General features: G+C 56.4%; 1 protein-coding gene across 2 annotated transcripts in view; it reads left to right on the forward strand.

The window, feature by feature from the left end:
* The window catches only part of SHANK2 (SH3 and multiple ankyrin repeat domains 2), a 509,587-nt gene that overhangs the window by 126,947 nt on the left and 361,432 nt on the right, over positions 1 to 21,208 (forward strand). For both annotated transcript variants that reach the window (XM_025878755.2, XM_073883345.1), the window contains exons 9-10: positions 8,663 to 8,779; positions 18,117 to 18,194. In XM_025878755.2, the coding sequence (XP_025734540.1) occupies positions 8,663 to 8,779; positions 18,117 to 18,194 (195 nt within the window). The remainder of the gene's footprint in view (positions 1 to 8,662; positions 8,780 to 18,116; positions 18,195 to 21,208) is intronic.

Consider the following 21,208-nt stretch of genomic DNA (forward strand, 5'->3'; position numbering starts at 1 on the left):
CGGGTGACCCAGTGTGATGCCTGATTTCTGATAAGGGTGGCCCGGTGCGATGCCTGATTTCTGATACGGGAGACCCAGTGTGCTGCCTGATTTCTGATACAGGTGACCCAGTGCACTGCCTGATTTCTGATACGGGTGACCCAGTGTGATGCCTGATTTCTGATAAGGGTGGCCCGGTGTGATGTCTGATTTCTGATAAGGGTGGCCCGGTGTGATGTCTGATTTCTGATACGGGAGACCCAGTGCGCTGCCTGATTTCTGATACAGGTGACCCAGTGCACTGCCTGATTTCTGATAAGGGTGACCCGGTGCGCTGCCTGTTTTCTGGTACCAGTGGCCTGGTGTGATGCCCAATTTTCATGCATAGGACCCACGTTTCCCTGATCCCACCTGGCACCCATGGGGCTGGAGGTGTGTCAGCTGCGGTCTTGTAAAGAAACAGCATCCACCTGATGGCTCAGATCAAGAGTCGTTAGCGCATCCCGAGCAGGAGAGGAAGCTGTGGCCCCAGAAGCAGGGATAGCCGAGGTGGGAGGGTGCTGCAGGCGGGGACTGCCCTGGCTTCTCTCTCGTCCTTCCCTCCTATTGGCGGAGCTGTGTGTGAGCCAGCCAACCAGGGAGCCCAGTGGTGCAGGTGTCCGGGTCAGGGTCTCCGGGCAGAGCAGGGTGGACAGTGGGTCTGGGAGAGCAGGGTGGACAGTGGGTCTCCGGGCAGAGGAGGGTGGACAGTGGGTCTGGGAGAGCAGGGTGGACAGTGGGTCTGGGAGAGCAGGGCCCAGGAAGGCCAGGGGAAGGGGCTAGAAGGGGGGGGAGGTGTCTCTGAACTGTTCTCCGGATGGGCAGTGCCACCTGTCCCTTTCCCTTAGCCACTGTGGCCTTCCACACTTGCCCGGTCCGAGTGGGGTCATGACCCCCACCCACTGTGGTCCGAGGGCCGAGCCGTGCTGAGGGGTCCCAGGTGGGCTGTGGGTGCAGGCAGGTCCACCCCGCTTGGCCTTCTGCGTGCTGGGTCAGCCCTGACTCGTCAGCAGCCTGGGGAGGCGTCCAGTTCCGTCCCGCGGTGTGAGCTGGGGGCCCCGCGAAGCTGCTCCTGGCTGCCCACAGCCCCCATCCAGGGAGAGACCCTCGGGGGAGTGAGTAGCGATGAGTGCCCTGGGGTCTCCATTTGTTCACCCATAAAGTGGGTATCAGCGGGCCGAGGCGCCCTCGGGCCGTGGGAAGGATCTGATGTGAGTGCAGTGCTGAGCCTCCTCTGTTCATCCTGCCCGTTGTCACTCTGGCCCCCATGGCTGCACATCTGAGTGCTTTTGGGTCATTCCAGAGTCATTTCCTGGCCTGTCCCAAACGCTGTTTTGACATGTAGTTTTAATACCATGCAGGTACAGTGAGGCCAACCGATCGGGACTTGGCTGCCGTTGGAAAGAGGGTGTGTTACTCACAGATCCTGGGAGGAGGGGCTGATGGGGCAGGGGGGGCCGCATGGGAAGCACCGGGCTGGGTCAGGAGGCAGCAGGAGCGGGGGGAAATGGGGCCAAGAGCCTTCACTGTGATTTTTGTAGAGGCTGGGACAGGCTGAGGCGTGGCTGGTCTGGATAACGTCAGGGGCTCAGGGGCACTGGGGCTGTCCCTGGCTGTCTGGGCTGACCAGGGCAGGTGGGTCGTGGCCCTGAGGGCGAGAGCCCAGTAAGGCAGGGGGCGGTGACGGCTCTGTGTGGGCCGGTTTGTGTCTGAGAGCCGCCCTCTGGGCCAGTCCTGTGTGGTCAGAATTGACTTGCCTGGGGAGGGGCAGACCCCCCCGGCATCGGCAAGACCCCACCTGCCAGGGCGTCAGGGGTAGAGTAGATGGGAACGTGGAGTTGCTAGAGCTTGAACCCTGCGGCCAGGGCCCCAGCTTTGGAGAGTTCTCTGGGCCGGGTTCGCCCTCCACCAGCCGGAGGCCTGCCACCAGTGTCCCTTTCCCCTCTGGTGCGTGTGATAGCCTGGCCCCTGGCCACCCTGAGATGAAGCAGCATCAGTGTGTGGGGGGGGGGGGGGGGGCGTTCCTGGTGGTCACTTCCTGCAGTGTGGGCTCCAGCCGTGATTTCTGGTCCCCGTGTGTGCCGGGTTCCATCCCTGAGACCCTGAGCACGGGCCCCAGCCCCTGGTGCTGAGTTTGAGCTTGGAGCGGGGGGCTCCCAGGCCTGAGCATCCCGCTTCCCGTGGCGCCCGTCAGGATGGTGTCATGTCCCCCGGTGGTGGGTTTCTTTTCCACAACGTCCTGGGAGGCCAGGTCCTCCCTACTAGAGGTTCTCGATTTTCCGGGTGAAGTCCCTGCCTCCCGAGCCCCGCTGTCTTGTCTGCCGCGGCTGAGACTGGCCACGAGGTGGTGGAGGCAGGCGTGAAGCAGAGATCAGACCGGCTGCCCTCCTCTGAGATTCTCAGCACTCAGTCGGCTCCCACACCGTCCTGATCTGCTTTATCGGCTCCACCTTTCACACCCTGGAGCAACCCCAGCAGACACCTGCTGGCCTCCATGACTCAGACAAGGTAACCGGCCCGGAGAGGGGGAGTAACCTGCCCAAGGCCACAGCTGGGTCCACTCCCGGCCCCTCTCTCACCACCGCCTCCAGTCTTGCCAACAGAAACCACCCCTAATGTGACACACGTTGGTGGCAGGAGGAAACAGAGGGGGCAGGTTTTGCACAGAGCTAGCAGGAGAAGCACCTTGGAGTTGTGGGGTCCGCGGTTCTGCATTTGACGTTTGTCCCTCTGCCTCGCGCCCTGGAGTGGGGACGGCTCCTTCCCAGCCGCCTGGCTCCACACCCTTGGAGGGATCCTGCGCGCCCACAGCCAGGCCTGCTCACGGGTCCTGCGGTGGTTCTTCTTCCTGCCAAGGCCAAGGCCAGGTGCTGAACTGTCGAGGGAGGCCCTTCCCATCCCACACCTGCCGCGCAGCGCCCGGGGACGCCCGCCCCCTGCAGGCCGACTGTGGAAGCGCGTGTTTTTGTATGCAGCTTGTCTGCAAACTCGAGTTGTTCTTCAGATTACCCTAACTGTTCAACATGGAAGGAGTGGAAGATTCGAAGAAACAGAAAGAAGAAAGTAAAAAAACACCCAAACACATTCCCACGGCCCAAGAACATCAAGGGAAGGGGGAAGATGTCCCCCTGTGCGTCTTGCCTGCACCCTGACGCGGCCTGGGGACTGCGGGTTTGGCTGCGTCAGGACTCCAGGGTAGGTTATGGGAGGCTGAGGGCTCTGGAGAGGGTGGCTGCCCCCAGTCTGGGGACAGCTGCTCCGTGGAGGAGCCGCCCTGGGGCCCCACGCGCCCTCACGCAGGCGGTGCTCTGTACTGGCTCTGGGAGAGCTCGATCCCGCCCGCCCCCCCTCCCTCTTGGAGTTCCTCTGACTGTGTTTCAGGGAGGGGGGTTCCCTCCTTCTGTTGTCAGTGCAGGGGACTTGGCCTGTGAGTTAGCCACTCCCCCTCGCCCGGCCACGCCCCAATCACTGTCTTAGTCCTCATCTGCTTAGTCACGGTCATCATCACCATCATCACCATCACCTGGCCCTTGTCACAAAGAAAGAGTATGTGACAGAGAGCACTTAACCACTTTGCTCACAGGCCTTACTATAGATCTCATCTGATTTCCTCAAGAATTCCTTTTTTTCCCAGAGGTTTTATTTATGTGCAAGAGAGAGATCACAGGCAGGGGTGGGGGCAGAGGGAGAAGCAGACTCCCTGCTGAGCAGGGAGCCCGATACGGGGCTCGATCCCAGGATCCTGAGATCATGACCCGAGCCGAAGGCTGACGCTTCACTGACTGAGCCACCCAGGCGCCCCAGAAATTTAACAGTTTATGGCCATGGCTCCCCTCCCCCACAAGGCTCATCCCCACTTCCTCTCAGCTCTCTGCTCCAAGTCCTTGGAATTCTCTCCGCGTCCGCATGGTCAGGGAACAGGCCCCGGGGAGGTTCCTGAGGGTACTCGTGGCATCCGGGAGCGCCAGGTCTGCCTGGGTGGGTGCCGTCACCGGCTCCCAGCCACACAGCGTGGCTCTGCACGCATGCATCACACATGCTCCCTGAATATGGTTGGCTGAAGGCATTAGCCTTTAGATGGCGTGGACTCTGGTCTTCCTTTAAGTTAGGGTCTCCCTAGTGCGCTGGGATGCCCCCCCATGTCCAGGGGAGCCTGGGACTCTCGTGAGCGCAGGCGTGGACGGGGAGCCCCCACAGGGAGTGGCCAGTTCTAATCAGAGCAGGGAAGAGGCTTCATGTGGAGTGGAGCATCCAAGCCTGGCTGCCGTGATGGGCAGATGCTGTCTCAGGTCAGGGATGGTGGCGTCCCCGGCCTCACGGGGTGGGCCATCACATGTGGGTCTGGGGATGGCATGCCCGTGGTGTTTGGGCTCAGCACAGTAGGGCCTATGGCCATCGGCGCAGGGACCACAGAACCTTGGTCGAGCCTATCCCTGGATGCAGAAGGCCACAGTTGTCTGCATCTTTACAGATGAGGACCCCCCCCCGGGTCTGAGAGTCTGGGGTCCCCTAGCTGCTAGGTGGAGGGATCAGAGCTTGCCAGCACGCCTGCCTGGAACACGCTGTCGCCTCAGCTCCCACCCCCCACTGCGAGCGGCCAAGCCCCACAGCCCCAGCAGTTGGAGCTACAGGAAGTGCCTTACCTTGCTTTGGGGGGTCTGCCACATGCTGACGTAGGGCGTCAGATCCGTATCCCGTACCCCTACCCCACCCAGACGAGCAAGGGTTCCTTCAGAGAAGTAATCAATGCTTCCTTTTGCAGGGGGGCTTGCGGAGGGATTGAAGCCCACCAAGCAATTGTCTTTCCAACCAGCCCTAATTCTTGGGGCAGAGAGGAGAGGAGGTTGCAGGAGGGGAGGGAAGGGGTGAAGACCCCAGGCTGGGATGGCAGGGGCGCCACCTTCTGCCCACGGTCGGAGCCTCTGTTCTACCCTAGTGATGCCAGGGAAGCTGCAAGAGATGTCTTCTGTCCAGAACTCATGTTATAAAAGCCGTGGGCTCCATAGGGAAAGTGACCGCTACCGCAGGTGTCAAAACACATCTTCCCTTTTGGAATTCTTAGCATGACATTTTATATGTCATTTCAGGCTGAAACTTAGAGACTAGTTGATCTGAACTGATTGTAGTGGTTTGTTCGGGCAGTTTTGATGAAATCCCACAGACGGGGCTCACACGACCGACAAGCACTGTCCCCTGGTCCTGGAGGCTGAAGCCCAGGATGCACCTGCGGGCAGGGCGGGGCCCCCCGAAGCCTCTCTGCTCGTGTGCGTGTGTGCGTGTGGACGGCCGTCCTCCCCCGTGTCCTCACGGGGTCGTCCCTGCGTGCGGTCTGTCCCCTGATCCCCTCTTCTTACGGGGACCCTGGTCACCCTGGATCAGGGCCACCCCGGTGGCTTCATGTTACCTTAATCATCTCTTCACGGTCCCCTTTTCCACATATGGTCACATCGTGGGGTGCTGGGGGTCAGGGCTCCAACAGAGGAATTTGGGAGGACATTGTTCAGCTCCTAACCCTGGCCAACACAGAACTGGCCGCTTCCTGGTTGACCTGCCATCCACACGCTCATTCTCACATTTCCCCCATTCCCCTTCGGGCTGGCAGCAAGACCACTACTGGCCTTTGGAAACTGTGGAACCCACGGCCGTGGGGCGGCCAGTGGCTCGAGTCAGGCAAGCCACGTGTGCGTGTGTTTGGCCAAGAGTGTCTCTGTACTGCTGGGCACCTTACTTCCTGACCAAGAGAGGGCTGACATGATGCATTGTTTTCGAACCATTTGATGGAGATGTCTCCCGTTCACATTCTAAGCGCATGCTTTACATAGGAGAAATGCCTAAGCGTGGTGTGGATTTAAGTAATTTTGTTGGTGGCACAGAATCATGCAGAAGCATCTGCTGCCCCCTTAGGGTAGTAAATTTGTCACAGCAGGTGTCCAGCAGGTGGCAGTAAAGTGCTGGAAGGAAGGCGCGCCCTTTTCCCTAATTTCCACCAAATTGTGTGGTTGGCTAGTGATGGGGTGGGTGTTTGGCATAGCTGGGATGAACCCCGAGGTCTCTTGGGGAAACTTCTCCAAACACGCAAGCCCGGGAGATCTGCAGGGAGTAGGTGTGGAGTGGAGCCCCCCACACGTGCATTTCCCAAAAAGCACCTCATCCAGATGGTTAAGATACGGGAGTGTAAGGGGTGCTGTATGTCAGGTTTCAGCTCTCTGGCCTCTGGCAGCCCTTCTAAGCTGTCTCTCGAAGGCCAGGAGTCACAACGCCCGTTTCAAGGGGGAAAGGGTTAGCATACCGTATTTTGGGGCTGGACAGATTTCTTACTTTGGTGAGCTTTGAGGTCTTTGTGTCAAACAAGGACTAGGTTCTCTTTCTAAATTGTGAAGGACTATCAGTTTCAAACACACAGAGGAGTTGCTAGAATGCTGGAGAACCCCACATACCTTCACTCACAGACCATGTTTGAGTTTTGTCCGTCATCACAATAACGTCCCTCATACTGAAAGGATCCCATCCGGGACCCCGCATGGAAGCCTTCCGTCGGGAACCCCTGCGAAGATTATGGGGCACTCAGCTCGGAGACTGCCTCGCAACTTGGGTTGGGTCGGTGTTTCTTCTCGATGAGGTCCAGGGTGTGCATTTTGGCAGGAACACTGTAGGAGTGTTCGTGTAGGGATATCGCATTCCGGGCATCCTGTCGGGGGGCACGTGGTGACCCTCGCCCATTACCGGTGACGTTCACTCTGACCTCTGGCCGGGTGGAGAACGCCAGGCTTCTGTCTTTCCTCCTGTAATTAGGATTTTGTGGGGTCTCTGAAGCTGTTAAGTCTCTTTCCTCATCCCCCATTCCACGGATGGCCTTAGCATCCATTGGCATTTCTCGCCAGCATTAATGATCACTGTCATGGCCACTAAATGGGGGTTTTCTACTCCCATCCTCTGGGGAGAGCCAATGAGCCCAGGCTCCCTTGATTTAAGGAACAGTGCTGTCAACTCAAACTGGTATAACGGGAAATAGAAGTTCTGGCCAGGCTCTCTATGTCCCGAGGAGTCCAGGCATGGCTGGGGCTCGGAGGGCCCTGTCACGGACTGTGTGTGCATCTGCCCTTGACCCCACATCTGTCCGCCCTCCCTCCTTTTCTTGCCCCTGTGGCCCTGCTCCTTTGCTGGGGGCCCCAGCAGCTCTGGGGTTCTGTGGGTTGTGGAGGCCCCTGGGCTGTCCCCCAGCAGCAGTCGGCGGGGCAGCCCCCTGACCTCTGAGAGTGGGGCTGGGGGCCCCACAAGAAGTGCAGGCACTGTTGCCACGGGAGGGGAGGGCAGGCAGCAACCATGTCTGGGTAACCACCTGCTTCGTGAACTAGTGAGCCTGCCCCACGGGGGACGTGGCGTTAGAAGTGCATGTTTCTTGGGTTCTCTGTGTAAGCTCGTCCCAGTAATAGTTTGAGCATCTTTCCCACTGTCTTTCCTTGGCGAGGTGCCACAGTCCGCCCCAGGTATCCGGAATGCGTGGTAGGGAGAGCTGCCCCCTGGTGGCCTGTTTCCTTCCTGCCGTGGGCTTCACTGGCCACGCTCGGCCTGAGAAGTGTGGGTCACGACCCGCTTCCTGGCCTTCCCGGCTCCCATCCCCATTGTCACCGCTCACGGGGACCCTGGCCCTCCCACCTCCAGTGCTGTCCTTCGCTGGCCACACGCTGGCCTTTCCCGAGGTGCTGGGAAGTAGGTGGTTGGGGTGGGGGCTGGTTGGAACTGACTGCCCGCCCAGGGTCGTGGGCTGCCCTGGTACCATGCAGCGTGCCCTGGACCCCGGCTGAGCTGTCACAGTACGGGGCCTCCCGGCTCCCCGAGAGCTGCCACGGGCAGGGGCTAGCCTGATGCCGAGCAACACGTGGGCCCTTTGGGGTCCCTTATCCTACATGATTCTCATAAGAACATTCTCATAAGAATGTACGGTTTATGTCTACAGGTGAAGACATAGGCTCATGGGGGAACATTCTGGCAAATGGAAGGTCCATGACTTAGGTGCAGATCTCTTTGTCCCCAGAGCCTTGTTGGTTCAGGAATAGCACACATCACCACCTTGAAGGACCCCGGGAGGGAGAAATCTCACTGTGGGGCTGCCTGCCCACTGCCTCCTGAACGCTCCTCAGGGGCGGGTTACATTTCATAGCAACAATGGGGCCTGCCCCTCACCTGGTTCAGGCTCGGCTCCCTTCCCTGGACACAGCAGGGGTTGTACGTTCCGCTTCTTGCTGTTTTCACGCCCCCTCTCGGGGCCAGGGAGTTTGGATAAGTGTGGCCAGAGATGGAGTGTCCTGGTTTGCATTTTGTGGGGTTGGTCACTGAGGCCAGCAGGAAGACAGCACGTGTGTCCCTGGGCGTCGGGTCCCCAGGTCCAAAGGAAAGGAGCATTGGGGCCCTTCGCAGACTTGCTGTCCAGGAGGCCAGCATAAGTCCTTGGTCCTGTGATGAGCTCCCCTACCCTGATCCCAGCCAGGGGTCTGATGGTCCCCCTGAGGCTCAGGACGCTGTGGGTGGCCCTGCATTTGGGGTCCTGGTCCCACATGGGGGCTGGGCTGGGTCGGCCGAGCACATGGCGAACTTGGAGACTGGTGTGTGGGTTTCCCATTGACAGCGTGGACTCTCGTTGCAGGCCTGCAAGTACGGCCACGTGCAGCATCTGGAGCACCTGCTCTTCTACGGGGCCGACATGGCGGCCCAGAACGCCTCGGGGAACACGGCCCTACACATCTGCGCCCTCTACAACCAGGTCAGTGCGGGCACGCTGGTGGGTGTGCACCCCCAACACCCTGTCTGGCTGTGTGGGTGCCGGCGCTGGGACCGGGCTGAGTGCCCTGCAGGGTGCTGTCTGGCTCAACACAGGTGCCCTAACAGAGCCCCACAGATGGTCCTGGAGGCTGCAGGTCCAAGATCAGGGTGCGGGCACGTTCCCTTCCCAGTGAGAGCTCTCTGCTGACTGCAGATGGTGCCTTCTGTGTCCTCACAGGGGGCGAGCAAGAGCACTCTGCGGTCTCTTCTGACAAGGGCGCTGTCCCGTCAGGTCAGGACCTCCCTGGACCCTCAACCCCTCCTCAAGGTCCATTTCCACAATCGCTCGCCTTGGGGGTTCGGGCTTCAGGGAGGAAGCTGGGGGGGACACCTCCAGCCCTTGGCAGCTGCTGCTTTGAGAATGGGTTACCCCGTCATAGCAAAGAGGAAGCTGAGTTGTGGGGAAGAGAAAGGAGCAGTCCCCAGGCCGCACCACCACGCTGTCCACTTCCAGAAGCGAGCTGGGGAGCCAGGATCCTCTAGTTTCCATCCTCCCCAGCTGCAGGTGCAAACTCTGCCCGCCCCGGGGTGGCCGTCTGCTGGGATGTGCAGGGCAGAGGGGCAGGGATGTGGCTGACCGGGCTCCTGAGATCGGTCTGGCACCCCACCAAACTTGCGCCGGACCAGCATGGAGCGAAGGCGAATTACCACCACTGCGGGTGCAAACACGCTCCCAACGGGCTTTTTGTCTTTAGCTGTGGCAACATATACGTGACGAAATCATTTCGATTTTAACCACCTTTACAATGGAGTTCGTGTCATTAAGCACGTTCACATCGCTGTGCAACCAGCAGTGCTGTCCTTCTAGGACTTTCCATCTTCCCAACGGAAACTCTGACCTGAGAAGCACCCCGTCCCCCTCGCGGCCCCTGGTGCTCACCGTCTACCTCTGACTCCTCTGGGGACCGCATCTGAGTGGGTTCCTAAAGCAATTGCCCTTATATGCCTGGTTTATTTCACGGAGCACAGTGTCCTCAGGGTCCTTCCATGTGTCACAGTTGTCGAATGTCCTTTCTTATGGCTCAGTGATATTTCATTATATGGATGGACCACATTTTGTTTATCCATATTCATCCCTTGATGGACACACGGGCGCTTTTGCCTCTTGGTCGTTGTGAATAATACTGCCATGAACGTGGGTATACGAGTATCTCTTCAAGACCCTGCTTTCCTTTTTGGGAGGGGGACTGTACCTACAAGTGGAACCCCAGCGTGAACAAAAAGAAGCACGTACTCTTTGGTGTTAGACCAGAAACCAAGGGAAGCTGGAGATGAGCTAGTTTGGTGTGCCCTGAGGGGTAGGACATGATCCCTGGCCTCCAGGGGCATGAATCCCAAATGGCGAGGGAGCAGTACCCTGGACTGTGTGAGCACCCTGCTGGTCCCGCCGAGAGGCACCGCGGTGCGGCTGAAGACGGCGGAGAGGCTCGTGGAGGCCGTGGGAAGGGTCTGGGGCTCCCAGGAGGCTGTGGGTTGCAGGACCTGCTCGGGGCAGGGCGAGGGGGAAGGAGGGTCAGTGTCCTTGAGGCTCAAGGTCAAGATAACTCCGGGATGCCAGTATCGGAGGTGTTCTCTGCTCTGACTTTCTTTTCTTCTTGTATCCCTGACTTCAAGGAACTTTGAGTCTGGAGGGTGGTGGGGTCTGGACACTATACTAAACAGCTGAGCAGAATGTGGGGGGCTCTACCACCTGGAGGAACAGAGGGGAGATCTTTCGGGGGGGCCCCCAAGCTGTGTGCACTTTGCTTGTCTTCTCTGCCATTGACATCATCTTCCCAGAACGAAGCCATCTTTTTGGGTGAAATCTTCAGCCTTTGTCTACACCTAGGTCCTTTCCCTGGCCCTTCCAAGACCAGACCCCTCCAACCACTTTACTTCCAGCTATGAAACCCTCCTAGATTCTTTGCTGTAGAAAACTCCTATGCATCCTTCAAGACCCAACTCAGATATCCCACCCTTAGTCAAGCCTTCTCCTAATGAGCCCCTGAGAGCATTAGCTGTAGTTTGCTCTGCAGCCCTTTGCAAGATAATCAGGGTGAACTGCCATTATTATGCCTTGCCTGTTTTCCCTAGCACCCTGTCCCCCTTGGACCCAGCTTCTCAGAGGTATAGATTGCCATTTTTTAGGGTCTCTTCCGTGGCTGGCACGGCAGAGCAGCTCAGCCAGAGGGGGTTGGGGAGTGTTTCAGCAGAGCTGTGGGCTTCCTCCTTAATGCGAGCGTATTGGTGGGATTTGTGTGCAGCGCGGGCAGTCAGTGCTGCACAGTGTTTTTTGGACGTCGGGGTGGCTTTGTGAGCATGGAGATACCTAGCTGGGCCGCATTCAGAAAAACGCACATCGTGAGACTTGGCTTTGGCTGGTAAAACATCTGTGCCGATACGTGCTTCTTAATCGTTGCCTTAGAGGGGGAAAGCGTTCCTTAATTTTCCCCAGTAGATTTCAAGCATAATTTATCATGAATGAAAAAAGAAAGACAGGAAGAAATGTTTTCTGTCACTTGAAATAATTGTGGAAAAGACGGTCTTCGAGAGCGCCGGTGGTATTTCGTTAGGGAAGGTTCAAGCAGTCCGGTAGTCCGCATTCTGACTCGTTGACGGGGCCTGGTGTGACTGGCCTCGCGCTGCCTGTATCCCCCATCTGTCCCCAGCCCTCAGCCGATGGCTTCGGGAAGACCCTCCCCCATGTGCCCGAGGAGTATTTTTTTCTCTTAGGTATTTTCTTTTAGGAGCAAACATTTCCTGTAAAGGGCCACTTAGTAGATATTTTTGGCTTTGTGGGCCACGTGGGCTTGGTCACGGCCTTCCCACTCTGCTGCTGCAGCATGAACTCAGCCCCGGACGACGCCGAGGTGAGTGAGTGTGGCTGTTTGCCGATCAAACTTTATTTGTAAAACAGGCAGCAAGGTGAGTTAGGCTGGGCGCCATACTTTGCCCAGCCTGGGGGGGAAGACCGCATCTCCATGCTCCCCAGACACACGTGTAGACAGACTCCCTGCTCCAAGGCTGAGCGACTTGCCCCCAGTGTGTCAGCAAGCCCGGGTAGGCGTGTGAGAGCTGTCCCCTCTCTCCAGGGTCCCAAGATCAGCCTGCTGCTGCTCTAGGCTGTGTGTCCCTCCTCTGTAGCATGGTCAACAACCCAGCAAGGTCATGGTCTAGGCCACAATGCACCACACATTGTCCCTAACCAGAGCCCTGTCCTCCCATGTCACCAATGTGTTACGCTCCTCCTCTCTACACATGTGGGCATCATGTGGCGGCATCAGGCCGGGCTCAGTGCCGACTAGAGGAGCCGCTTTGCAACTTTCAGCAGAAAGGGGTGTCAGAGGGCGAACATACAGAGCACTCCAGGAAATCATGTTGAGAAGTAGCCTGCTCCAGGGGTGGGGACACAGTGTGGTAAAGTCGGAATAGGATTTAGGGAAGGGAACCGGAAGCAGCCACAGTAAGGTGGAGTTGTAGTGCAAGGAGGCATGGCAGTGTGGGCTCCACGGGGCCTAGACCATGACCATGCTCTGTTGTCTGGGGCAAACTCCTGTCTCTCTTGGGGAATGAATTCTCCCATCTGTAAAGTAAGGATAATTCTACCTAACTGCCAGGGTTGCTAAGAGGCTTAAAATAGAAAACAAACATATGGTATGTCTGCCACACAGTGGATGCTTAGTAAATGGTAGCTGTAATGGTAATGATGGCAGTGATGGTGGTGGTGATGGTGATGGTGGTGGTCATGGTGATGATGGTGATGCTGCTGTTGCTGATGGTGATGATGATGATGGTGATGATCATGGTGGTGATGCTGATGATTGTAGTGATGATGGTGGTGATGATGCTTATGGTGATGATGGTGATGCTGCTGCTGCTGCTGCTGATGATGGTGGTGATGGTGGTGATGATGGTGATGATGGTGATGGTGGTGGTGATGATGGTGCTGATGTTGGTGATGGTGGTAATGGTGATGATGGTACTGATGGTGGTGATGGTGATGGTGCTGATGTTGGTGATGGTGTTGGTGATGATGGTGATGGTGATGATGGTGATGGTCGTGGTGATGATGGTGATGATGGAGATGATGGTGGTGATGATGGTGATGATGATGGAGATGATGGTGGTGGTGATGATGGTGGTGATGATGCTGATGGTGATGATGGTGATGCTGCTGCTGCTGCTGCTGATGATGATGGTGATGATCATGGTGGTGATGGTGGTGATGATGGTGATGATGGTGATGGTGGTGGTGATTATGGTACTGATGGTGATGGTGCTGATGTTGGTGATGGTGCTGATGGTGATGGTGGTGATGATGATGGAGATGATGGTGGTGGTGATGATGGTGATGGTGGTGATGGTGCTGACGCTCGTGATGATGATGATGATGGCGATGGTGGTGATGATGGTCATGATGATGGTGGTGAAGGTCCTGCTGCTGCTAATTCGCCTTGCCAAGCCTCTCCTTGTTAAATCTAAAAGCATCCAGGTTTATGGATTTGATGTGTGTGTTTTATCAAGTTTAGGCAGACCACATCTGCACACTTCTAATAAAATACACTGATCATAATATTCCCTTCTCTTATGAAATCAACTAATTAGGGCTTTGATTGTAAGCAACAAATTGTGTCTAATCTCTCAGGCCCCTCAGCTTCTTGCTGGTTCTTTCTGGAGACCCAGAGGGAGGGAAGAAGCCTGGAGTTTGTTTTTCTGGCTCAGATAATGAAGGAATGGAGGGAGTCTTAAATATCAAAGGTTACTAGGCCAGGCCAATTTGTGGGGAGGATGAGAAATAAGCCCTGCCTCTCACTCCAGGGAGACCCAAGCTAAGAAGAGACAGGCTGCGTCTCTGTGGCCCTTCTGGTGTCAGCAGAGCACCAGTCAGCACGGTGGCTGCCTCCCCGGGGCCTCATGGGGGTCGTCATCCTCAGGGGCACTGGGGGTGTGTATGTCGTGGAAGGAGGGCGTCCACATGGTCTTTCCCTTTAGATCTCCAGGGAGCCTTCAGTGGCTGCCGTTGGTTGACATTCTCTCCTACAGGTCAGGAGATGGATGCTTGGTCCACAGCAGCTCGGCTGGTAAGCGGCAAAGCTGGGCTTCCAACCCGCCCTGTATTTCTTTGCCCCGACGCTGCGGGGACACATTCCCGTGGCCCGTGGCTGGGGTGGGGACGGGGCTCCCCTGGGCCCAGGTCAGGCACCGGCGCCGTGGTCCACGGCATGGTCAGGTGTGGTCTTTGGGGTGCTGCTCTTCCAAGGGGCTGGGTTCCAGCCGCTCTGGGGACACCCGTCTTCCCGCCCTCACCCCGGCTGTTCACCACTGCTGACACTTCACCTGTTCTCCGAGTTGGCCCACCCAGGCACGTGTCGGAGGGTAGTTCGAACTGGAAGCGAGTTCCCGACTTACACTTTGGAGTATTTAGTAAATCCCATCGGGGACATCAGCCTCATGCCGTGGAGATGAAAGCACCGGGTGGGACGTGGCAATCCAGAATTTCACCCTGGCTCTGTCCTTGACACAGGGCCGTCCGGGCAGACCTGTAGCCTGCATCTGGTTGCGCCCTCCTCGTGTTCTCCATCTGCCCGTTTGCTTGTCTCCAGACCCCAGGCCTTCCCTGGCAGTTCCTGGGAGCTTTCCCCCCCTGCCACCCCGTTAGGCTTCCATCCCTCCCGCTGGGGGCAGCCGGCCACCCCCACGTGCCGCCCCCGGCCCACATTCTCTCCTGCGGTGGCCTCAGGCAGGCCCATCTGTGGCCTTGGATACCTTCTAGAAAATACCTCTGCCCTGAGCTCTGGCCGTGGGGCCGCCTGCCCGGCCCAGAGGCCTTGTGGAAACTGCATAGGGGGCCCCTCCCCACTGAGTGAACAGCGCCCCGCCCTCCGCGGCTTCCGGAGTCCGGGCGGCCGCTCTGCTCCTCGCAGCCCCTTCCGTCCCAGGCTCCCCGGCTCCCCGCTGCCCCTCCCACCCTTGCCCTGGCCTCTGGCATCTCCCAGACGGCCACCCTCGCCCCCGACTGGCCGTCCCTCCGGGCTTGCTTCTCTCAGATGCGCCTCCTGCAGAGCCTGGAGTGATGTGCACGCTGCGCATGAGCTGGTGTCTGGAGGTGGGAGCGCCCCTCCACTGCTCCGGAGGCCCCTGCCCCCTCGCTCCAACATTGTGCAGCCTGCACCAGGGCCTTTGCACTGCTGGGAACACTTCCCCTAACTGTCACCCAGCTCTTCTCTCGCCTCGGGCTGGCTTAGGGACCCGCTCCTGGGGGACGGGGGGCTTCCCTGACCACCTGCCCTCGCTCTCTCCATCACATGTTTGCTCGGCGCTCTGTGTCCCCGGGGGCCGGAGTGACACTCTGTATCGACTGGTTGTGTGCATGAACGAATGTGCTTTCTGGGTCTGTTCCTTCACGTATACAACGAACATGGTGGCGCCTGGGCTCCTGCAGGAGGTGGTGACCCTGAGGGATGGCCCGCCTGGCTGGGGGCGGGGCAAGCCTAGCGATCCTCGCTGCCAAGGGGAGGCTGGGGTAGTTGTCTTACGTGTCTCTGAAAATATTGCGGAGAAGATCATTGGCAGGGGAAATGATATTCTTCTTGATGCTTTGGCTCTCAAAACAAAAAAATGCAGACTGCTGCTCTGTCTACACTCGACTGACTTTTTTAAGCAGATGGAGACGCACCTTGGTGCATCACAGAAGAGGGACCTCTAGGAGGACCTCGGCAGCCGGCAGCCGTGTGGGGAGACAGCCAGCTTTCCCGTGGCCACTCCTCTGGGTCACAGTGTTCTCTCGTGCTCCCTTTCCGAAGCCGAGGTCTTTCACTTAACCTTTCTGGGCCTCCGGTGCCTTGTCTACAAAATGGGTTTCCTGTCAGCCCCTAGCAGGGATGCTGGATGGCAGAGCACACATGTATGCACTCACATGCACATGTGTGCACACATGCCTGTATACATGTGCAGACACCCATGTAGATGTACATGCACACATGCCTGCACACACGTGCCTACACACATACTGGCACGCACAGCCCCGCCTCCACACACGTGCACACACATGCCTGCCCCTACACACATGCACGTGTGTGCCCACACATGCCCACCTCCGCATTGTGTGCACACACCCACAGACACGTGTGCACACTCATGCACACACACACACACACGTGTGTGCCCACACATGCCCACCTCCACATTGTGTGCACACGCCCATAGACATGTGTACACACACCTGCACACACACGCACACCCACCCCACACATGTGAATACACACAGGCCCGCACACACCCATGCCTGCATATACAAGTATGCACGTACATGCCTACACACGTGTGCCCACACATGCCCACCTCCACACGTGTGCACATTCACAGACACGTGTACACACACCTGCATACCCACATGCCCACACACGCCTGCCCCCATACGTGCATATGCACAGAGCTGCACACACACATGCACACAAATGCACACACACATGCACAAGCACACACATGCACTTAGGCATGCACTCATGTACACGTACACACATGCATGCACACGCATGCACACAAACGCATACACACATGCACAAGCACACATATGCACATAGCCATACACTCATGCACACATACACACATACATGCACACACATGGACACAAGCACACACATGCATACACACATGCACATAGACAAGCGCACACATGCCTGCCCCCATATGTGCGTACTCACAGAGGTGTGTACACATGCATACACACATGCACACACATGCATACACACATGCATACACACAAGCCCACACACGCCTGCCCCCATACGTGCATACTCACAGAGCTGCACGCACATGCACATGCACACACAATGCATATACACACACGCCTGCCCCCATACGTGCATACTCACAGAGCAGCACACACACATGGATACACACACGCACACACATGCACACACATACATGCACACACACATGCAGACATGCATACACACAAGCCCGCACACGCCTGCCCCATATGTGCATACTCACAGAGCTATGCACACACACACATGCACACACCCATGCCCCCATACGAGCATACTCCCAGAGCTGCGCACACACATGCACACACACGCCTGCCCCATACATGCATACTCACAGAGCTGCGCGCACACATGCACACACGTGCACACATATGCCCACACACTTGCACACACATGCATACACACATGCACACAGATGCACACATACGCCCACACACACCTGCCCTCTACGTGCATTCTGAGAGCTGCGCACACGTGCATACACACATTTCTACACACAAGTTCCCACACACTTCTGCACACACGTGTACACACACATTTGCATACACATTTGCACACACAAGGTATGAGTGTTACCAAGCTGAGCAAACTGTTTGCCCTTTAATTTTGAGATAGCTCTGGAACGTGATCTCACGTGGACTCTGATTAAAAGGAGAATGATGGACCATGTCTCAGGCTTGGTTAATATTGACTCACAATCTTCCCTTGGTGGGAGGGGGCCCCTGGCTGGGTCCCACCTGGGAGGGCATGAATGGCGGTACCTGGCGAGGATTTATTCTTGTGTTTATGGTGGGACTTTTCAGCGAGCATCCTCGTTGGGCTGTACGGAGCATTTGTAAGAGATTGCAGAAGCGGGGGTCTTGCCGGGCTCTGGAGTCCTGGTTCCAACTGGCCAGGTCACTCCCTCTCGGAACTGGCAGCTGCTGGTGCTTACAGTCTGCTCATTCACCCCCTTGAGGCTTTTCAAACATAAATGGAGTTACGCTGTATTGTTGTTATGAGACTCTCTACTTGGAAAGTCTGTGTTTTCTGCTTGGAAGTTCTTGGTGTACTTCTTTACAGGTTTGTGGATCTACCTGTTTTTTTCCTACAACTTTCTAGGTGAAGAATGTTCTAGAATACATTCCCACTGTCCCTTATTTTAGAACATTTATGCTGCCTCTGGGTTTTCTCTTTCTTGTTGTGTTTTCCGTCCGGTATTTTTCTTGTTATATATTTTATACACACACACACAAGACGTTCTATAGATCAGTCTTAATGAGTCGAATTGTTTGGCCACGGGATGCAGGTATTAGACACTTGTATAGATTTTGCCAAGTCATCCAAAGTGTTTGCAGAAGTTAAGCCTCACCTGATAGGGTGCGGGGCCGCTTGCCCTCCTCCTCACCACCCCGATGAGCAGAGGGGCACCCTGGGGACCTTACCCGGGCACGTCCCCAATTCCCTTGGGAGCCGAGCCTCTGAGCCGGTTCCTTTGGAGCCTGTCTGTGCTGCCGACCCGCAAACAGCTTTCTCTCTTTCCGTCTGCAGGATAGCTGTGCCAGAGTGCTGCTCTTCCGGGGCGGGAACAAGGAACAGAAGAACCACAACAGCCAGACTCCGTTCCAGGTGGGGGGCTCTCAGAGCCAGCATCCCCTGCGTGTGCGCGGTCGCGGGAGGCCATGTGGGGTTCCTCACAGACCTGTGTGTTGGACGTGAGGCGGGCCCGTCTCGCTGGGGATGTCGCCTGCTTTCGGAGGCTGCGTGCTCCTGGCGCCATCCCTTCTTTGTGCTGGAGCTGCTGACACATTTCAGTCAGCTGTTCCCTCCAACGACTTGTCTTTGTGGGCTATTGGAGAGGGCAGCTGTGGAAAAGCCTTCATGACTCTGTCTTGGGGTGGCAGCCTGTCATCTCTGGCACCCCCACAGGGCCTGTGGTCCCTGAGTGGAGGGGAGCAACCCTAGCCCAGCATCGGTTGGCAAGGTGCTCCACGGGGCGGGGGCGGGGTGCAAAGCTGCCGTCCTAATTATGTGTAAATTGTGGTAGAATGCGTATCACACAACGTTGACCGTTTCGACCACTTCCAAGGGTGCATTTCAGTGGCTGCAAGAACATTCCCGATGTTGTGCGAGCATCACTACTATGTGAATTGCATCACCCCCAAACAAAACCCCGCGCCCCCACACATCAGCCGTTGCTTCCCACTCTCCCCCACCCCCGGGGCCCCTGCAACCACCAATCCACTTTCTGTCTGTGGCTTTACCTGTTTTGGACATTTCGTAGAAAAGGAACCGCACCACAGGTGACCTTCGGTGTCCAGCTGCTTTCTCTCAGCAGACCAGTTTCAAGGGTTGTCCGTGTGGTGGCATGTGCCAGGGCTCCGTCCCTCTTCATGACCGAGTAAAATCCCATCATGTGGACACGGGGCTCATCTGATTTCGATGCAGCTGACGGGGTGGAAACGAATTTTTTTTTTGGGTAATGCATTAAGTTATGGCAAACACTGTCCGCTATCTCCACTTGACTGAAAATCTAAGTGACTGTCATTTTATTTGGAATTAATTTTTGCATCTTTTTGAGCCAAGAGAGGTCTTTATTTTAGAACTGACACACATGGATGGTTTTCCTAATACTCTTCTGAGGCACTACTAATAAGTACAGGTTTGATGTCTTGAAAATGAACCAGTTTAATCGAAACACTGGGCAGAACATCTAATAAGCACCATTGAAAGTTCACTTAGTTCGCTCTTGCGGTGGGCCTGGGTTGTGGTTTCGAATCTCATGGCTTTCAGGTGGTTAGAGCAAAATGGGAGTATTTCGCAGAGGTGACTTTCTGGTTTGTTCATTGGTCTAGAAAGACTGCGGTTACTCTCCGGGAAAGTGTCGTCTTGCCAGTGGTGATTAGAGGGAGCCGTGGCACCTTCCACTTCTTTGTGGCCATGTCTGCCCCTTTGGGCTTTGCTGTGCCTTGGTGGTAGTCTTCGTTTAAAGATTTCCTTTGCCACTAGATTATGGATGTCATTGGTCCTTTTTTTTTTTTTAAATCAAAACATTGTTTAAATTGCTTAAAAAGGACAGCTGATGCCCTTTGATCCTTGGATAATACAAAAGAGCCCTTTCTGACTCTCTGGGGCAGTGCCTTGTGACCGCCACTTGGTGCTCCAGGGACGCAGCCTTGCAGGGCGTCTGGGACAGACGGCACATAGGTGGCCTCCCTGTTGGTCCCTACTGCTAAACCATCCCCCCAGGCAGGGATTCCCTGGCACGGGGCACTCCTATGGGAGTCCTGGCAGGATGCTTCGTGCACACTCCCAGCAGAGGTCCTGCACCCACTCCAATACAAGGCTATCTGTCATAAGTGCCCAAATGGTTCTGGAAGACAGTTATGCAAAATGCAGTTGAATGATAGGACTTTGTGCCCTGCGAAGGTTGCTCATGGAACAGGTGGGATCAGAGCCTGGGGTGCCTGGTCTGCATGCCCGGACGGGCTCCACTGATTTGGGAGCTGGTTCCGTCCCTCGTGTCTCCCGCCTCCTCGTGCTGCAATGATATGGAGATGTGATCCAGCCCGCGGATCCCCGCCTGCGAAGTGCCCGGCTCTCATTCTCGTTCACAGCGCCCGCCTCCCAGTTATGGAAGAAGAGTCCCTTCCTGTTGAGCGTGTGGGGGAATGATGGCTTGCTGTGTTGTTTAAGGGGATCAGAAGTGCTCCGTGCAAAACGCTCATGATCCTCAGCTGCTGTACTAAGAAATCTTGGACCGTTTCACGAGTTCATCTGGCCAAACGTTTGCTTAATGATTTCATCCAAATGCTGAAGCAGCCGCATCAGCAACGCTTTGGGACTTGAAAGAAAATGCAAATACACAGCCCCCAGCCTCCCAGTCCCACTGAGTCAGAAGCTCAAGGCAGGGCTTTGTGCTCTGGGTTCTGAGAAGCCTTCTAGAAACCCTGGTGTCTGCAGGGGCTTGAGAATCCCAAGAGAGATGATTTTTGAGGAGGAGGAGAAGGTCTTACATTGTTACTTGGGTGTGTACTAGGCAGTGATGCTGATGGCAGGGATTGCCTTGGTCAGCTCACCCGGCCACAGCAGAACACCACAGGCTGTGCGGAGTAAACAACAGATGTTTATTTCTCGAAGTTTTGGAGGCTAGAAGTGTAAGGTCAGGGTGCCAACAAATGTAGTTTCTGGTGAGGCCTCTCTTCGTGGCTCATAGATGGCGAACTACTCACTGGCCTTTCCTCTGTGCACATGTGGGGGGGGGTCTTCTGTCCCTTCTGTCCCAACATTCATCTCTTGGGGCCCCCCCGGTATGACCACATGTAACTGTAATCACTCCCCTAAAAGCCCTATCTCCAAATACCAACATATTGGGGGTTACGATTTCACCATTTGAATTTGGGGGGGTACAAAATTCAACCTATAAAGTGATGATGGTGGTGGTGGTGATAGTGAAGAAAATGAAGACGGTGATGGTGATGATGGTGGTGACGGTGAAGAAAATGAAGACAGTGATGGTGATGGTGGTGGTGATGGTGAAGAAAATGAAGACGGTGATGGTGGTGGTGGTGACGGTGAAGAAAATGAAGACGGTGATGGTGGTGGTGGTGACGGTGAAGAAAATGAAGACGGTGATGGTGATG

Source organism: Callorhinus ursinus, unplaced genomic scaffold (assembly GCF_003265705.2).
Source record: "Callorhinus ursinus isolate GAN/ISIS: 27379988/994484 unplaced genomic scaffold, GSC_fseal_2.0 scaffold51, whole genome shotgun sequence".
NCBI lineage: Eukaryota > Metazoa > Chordata > Mammalia > Carnivora > Otariidae > Callorhinus > Callorhinus ursinus.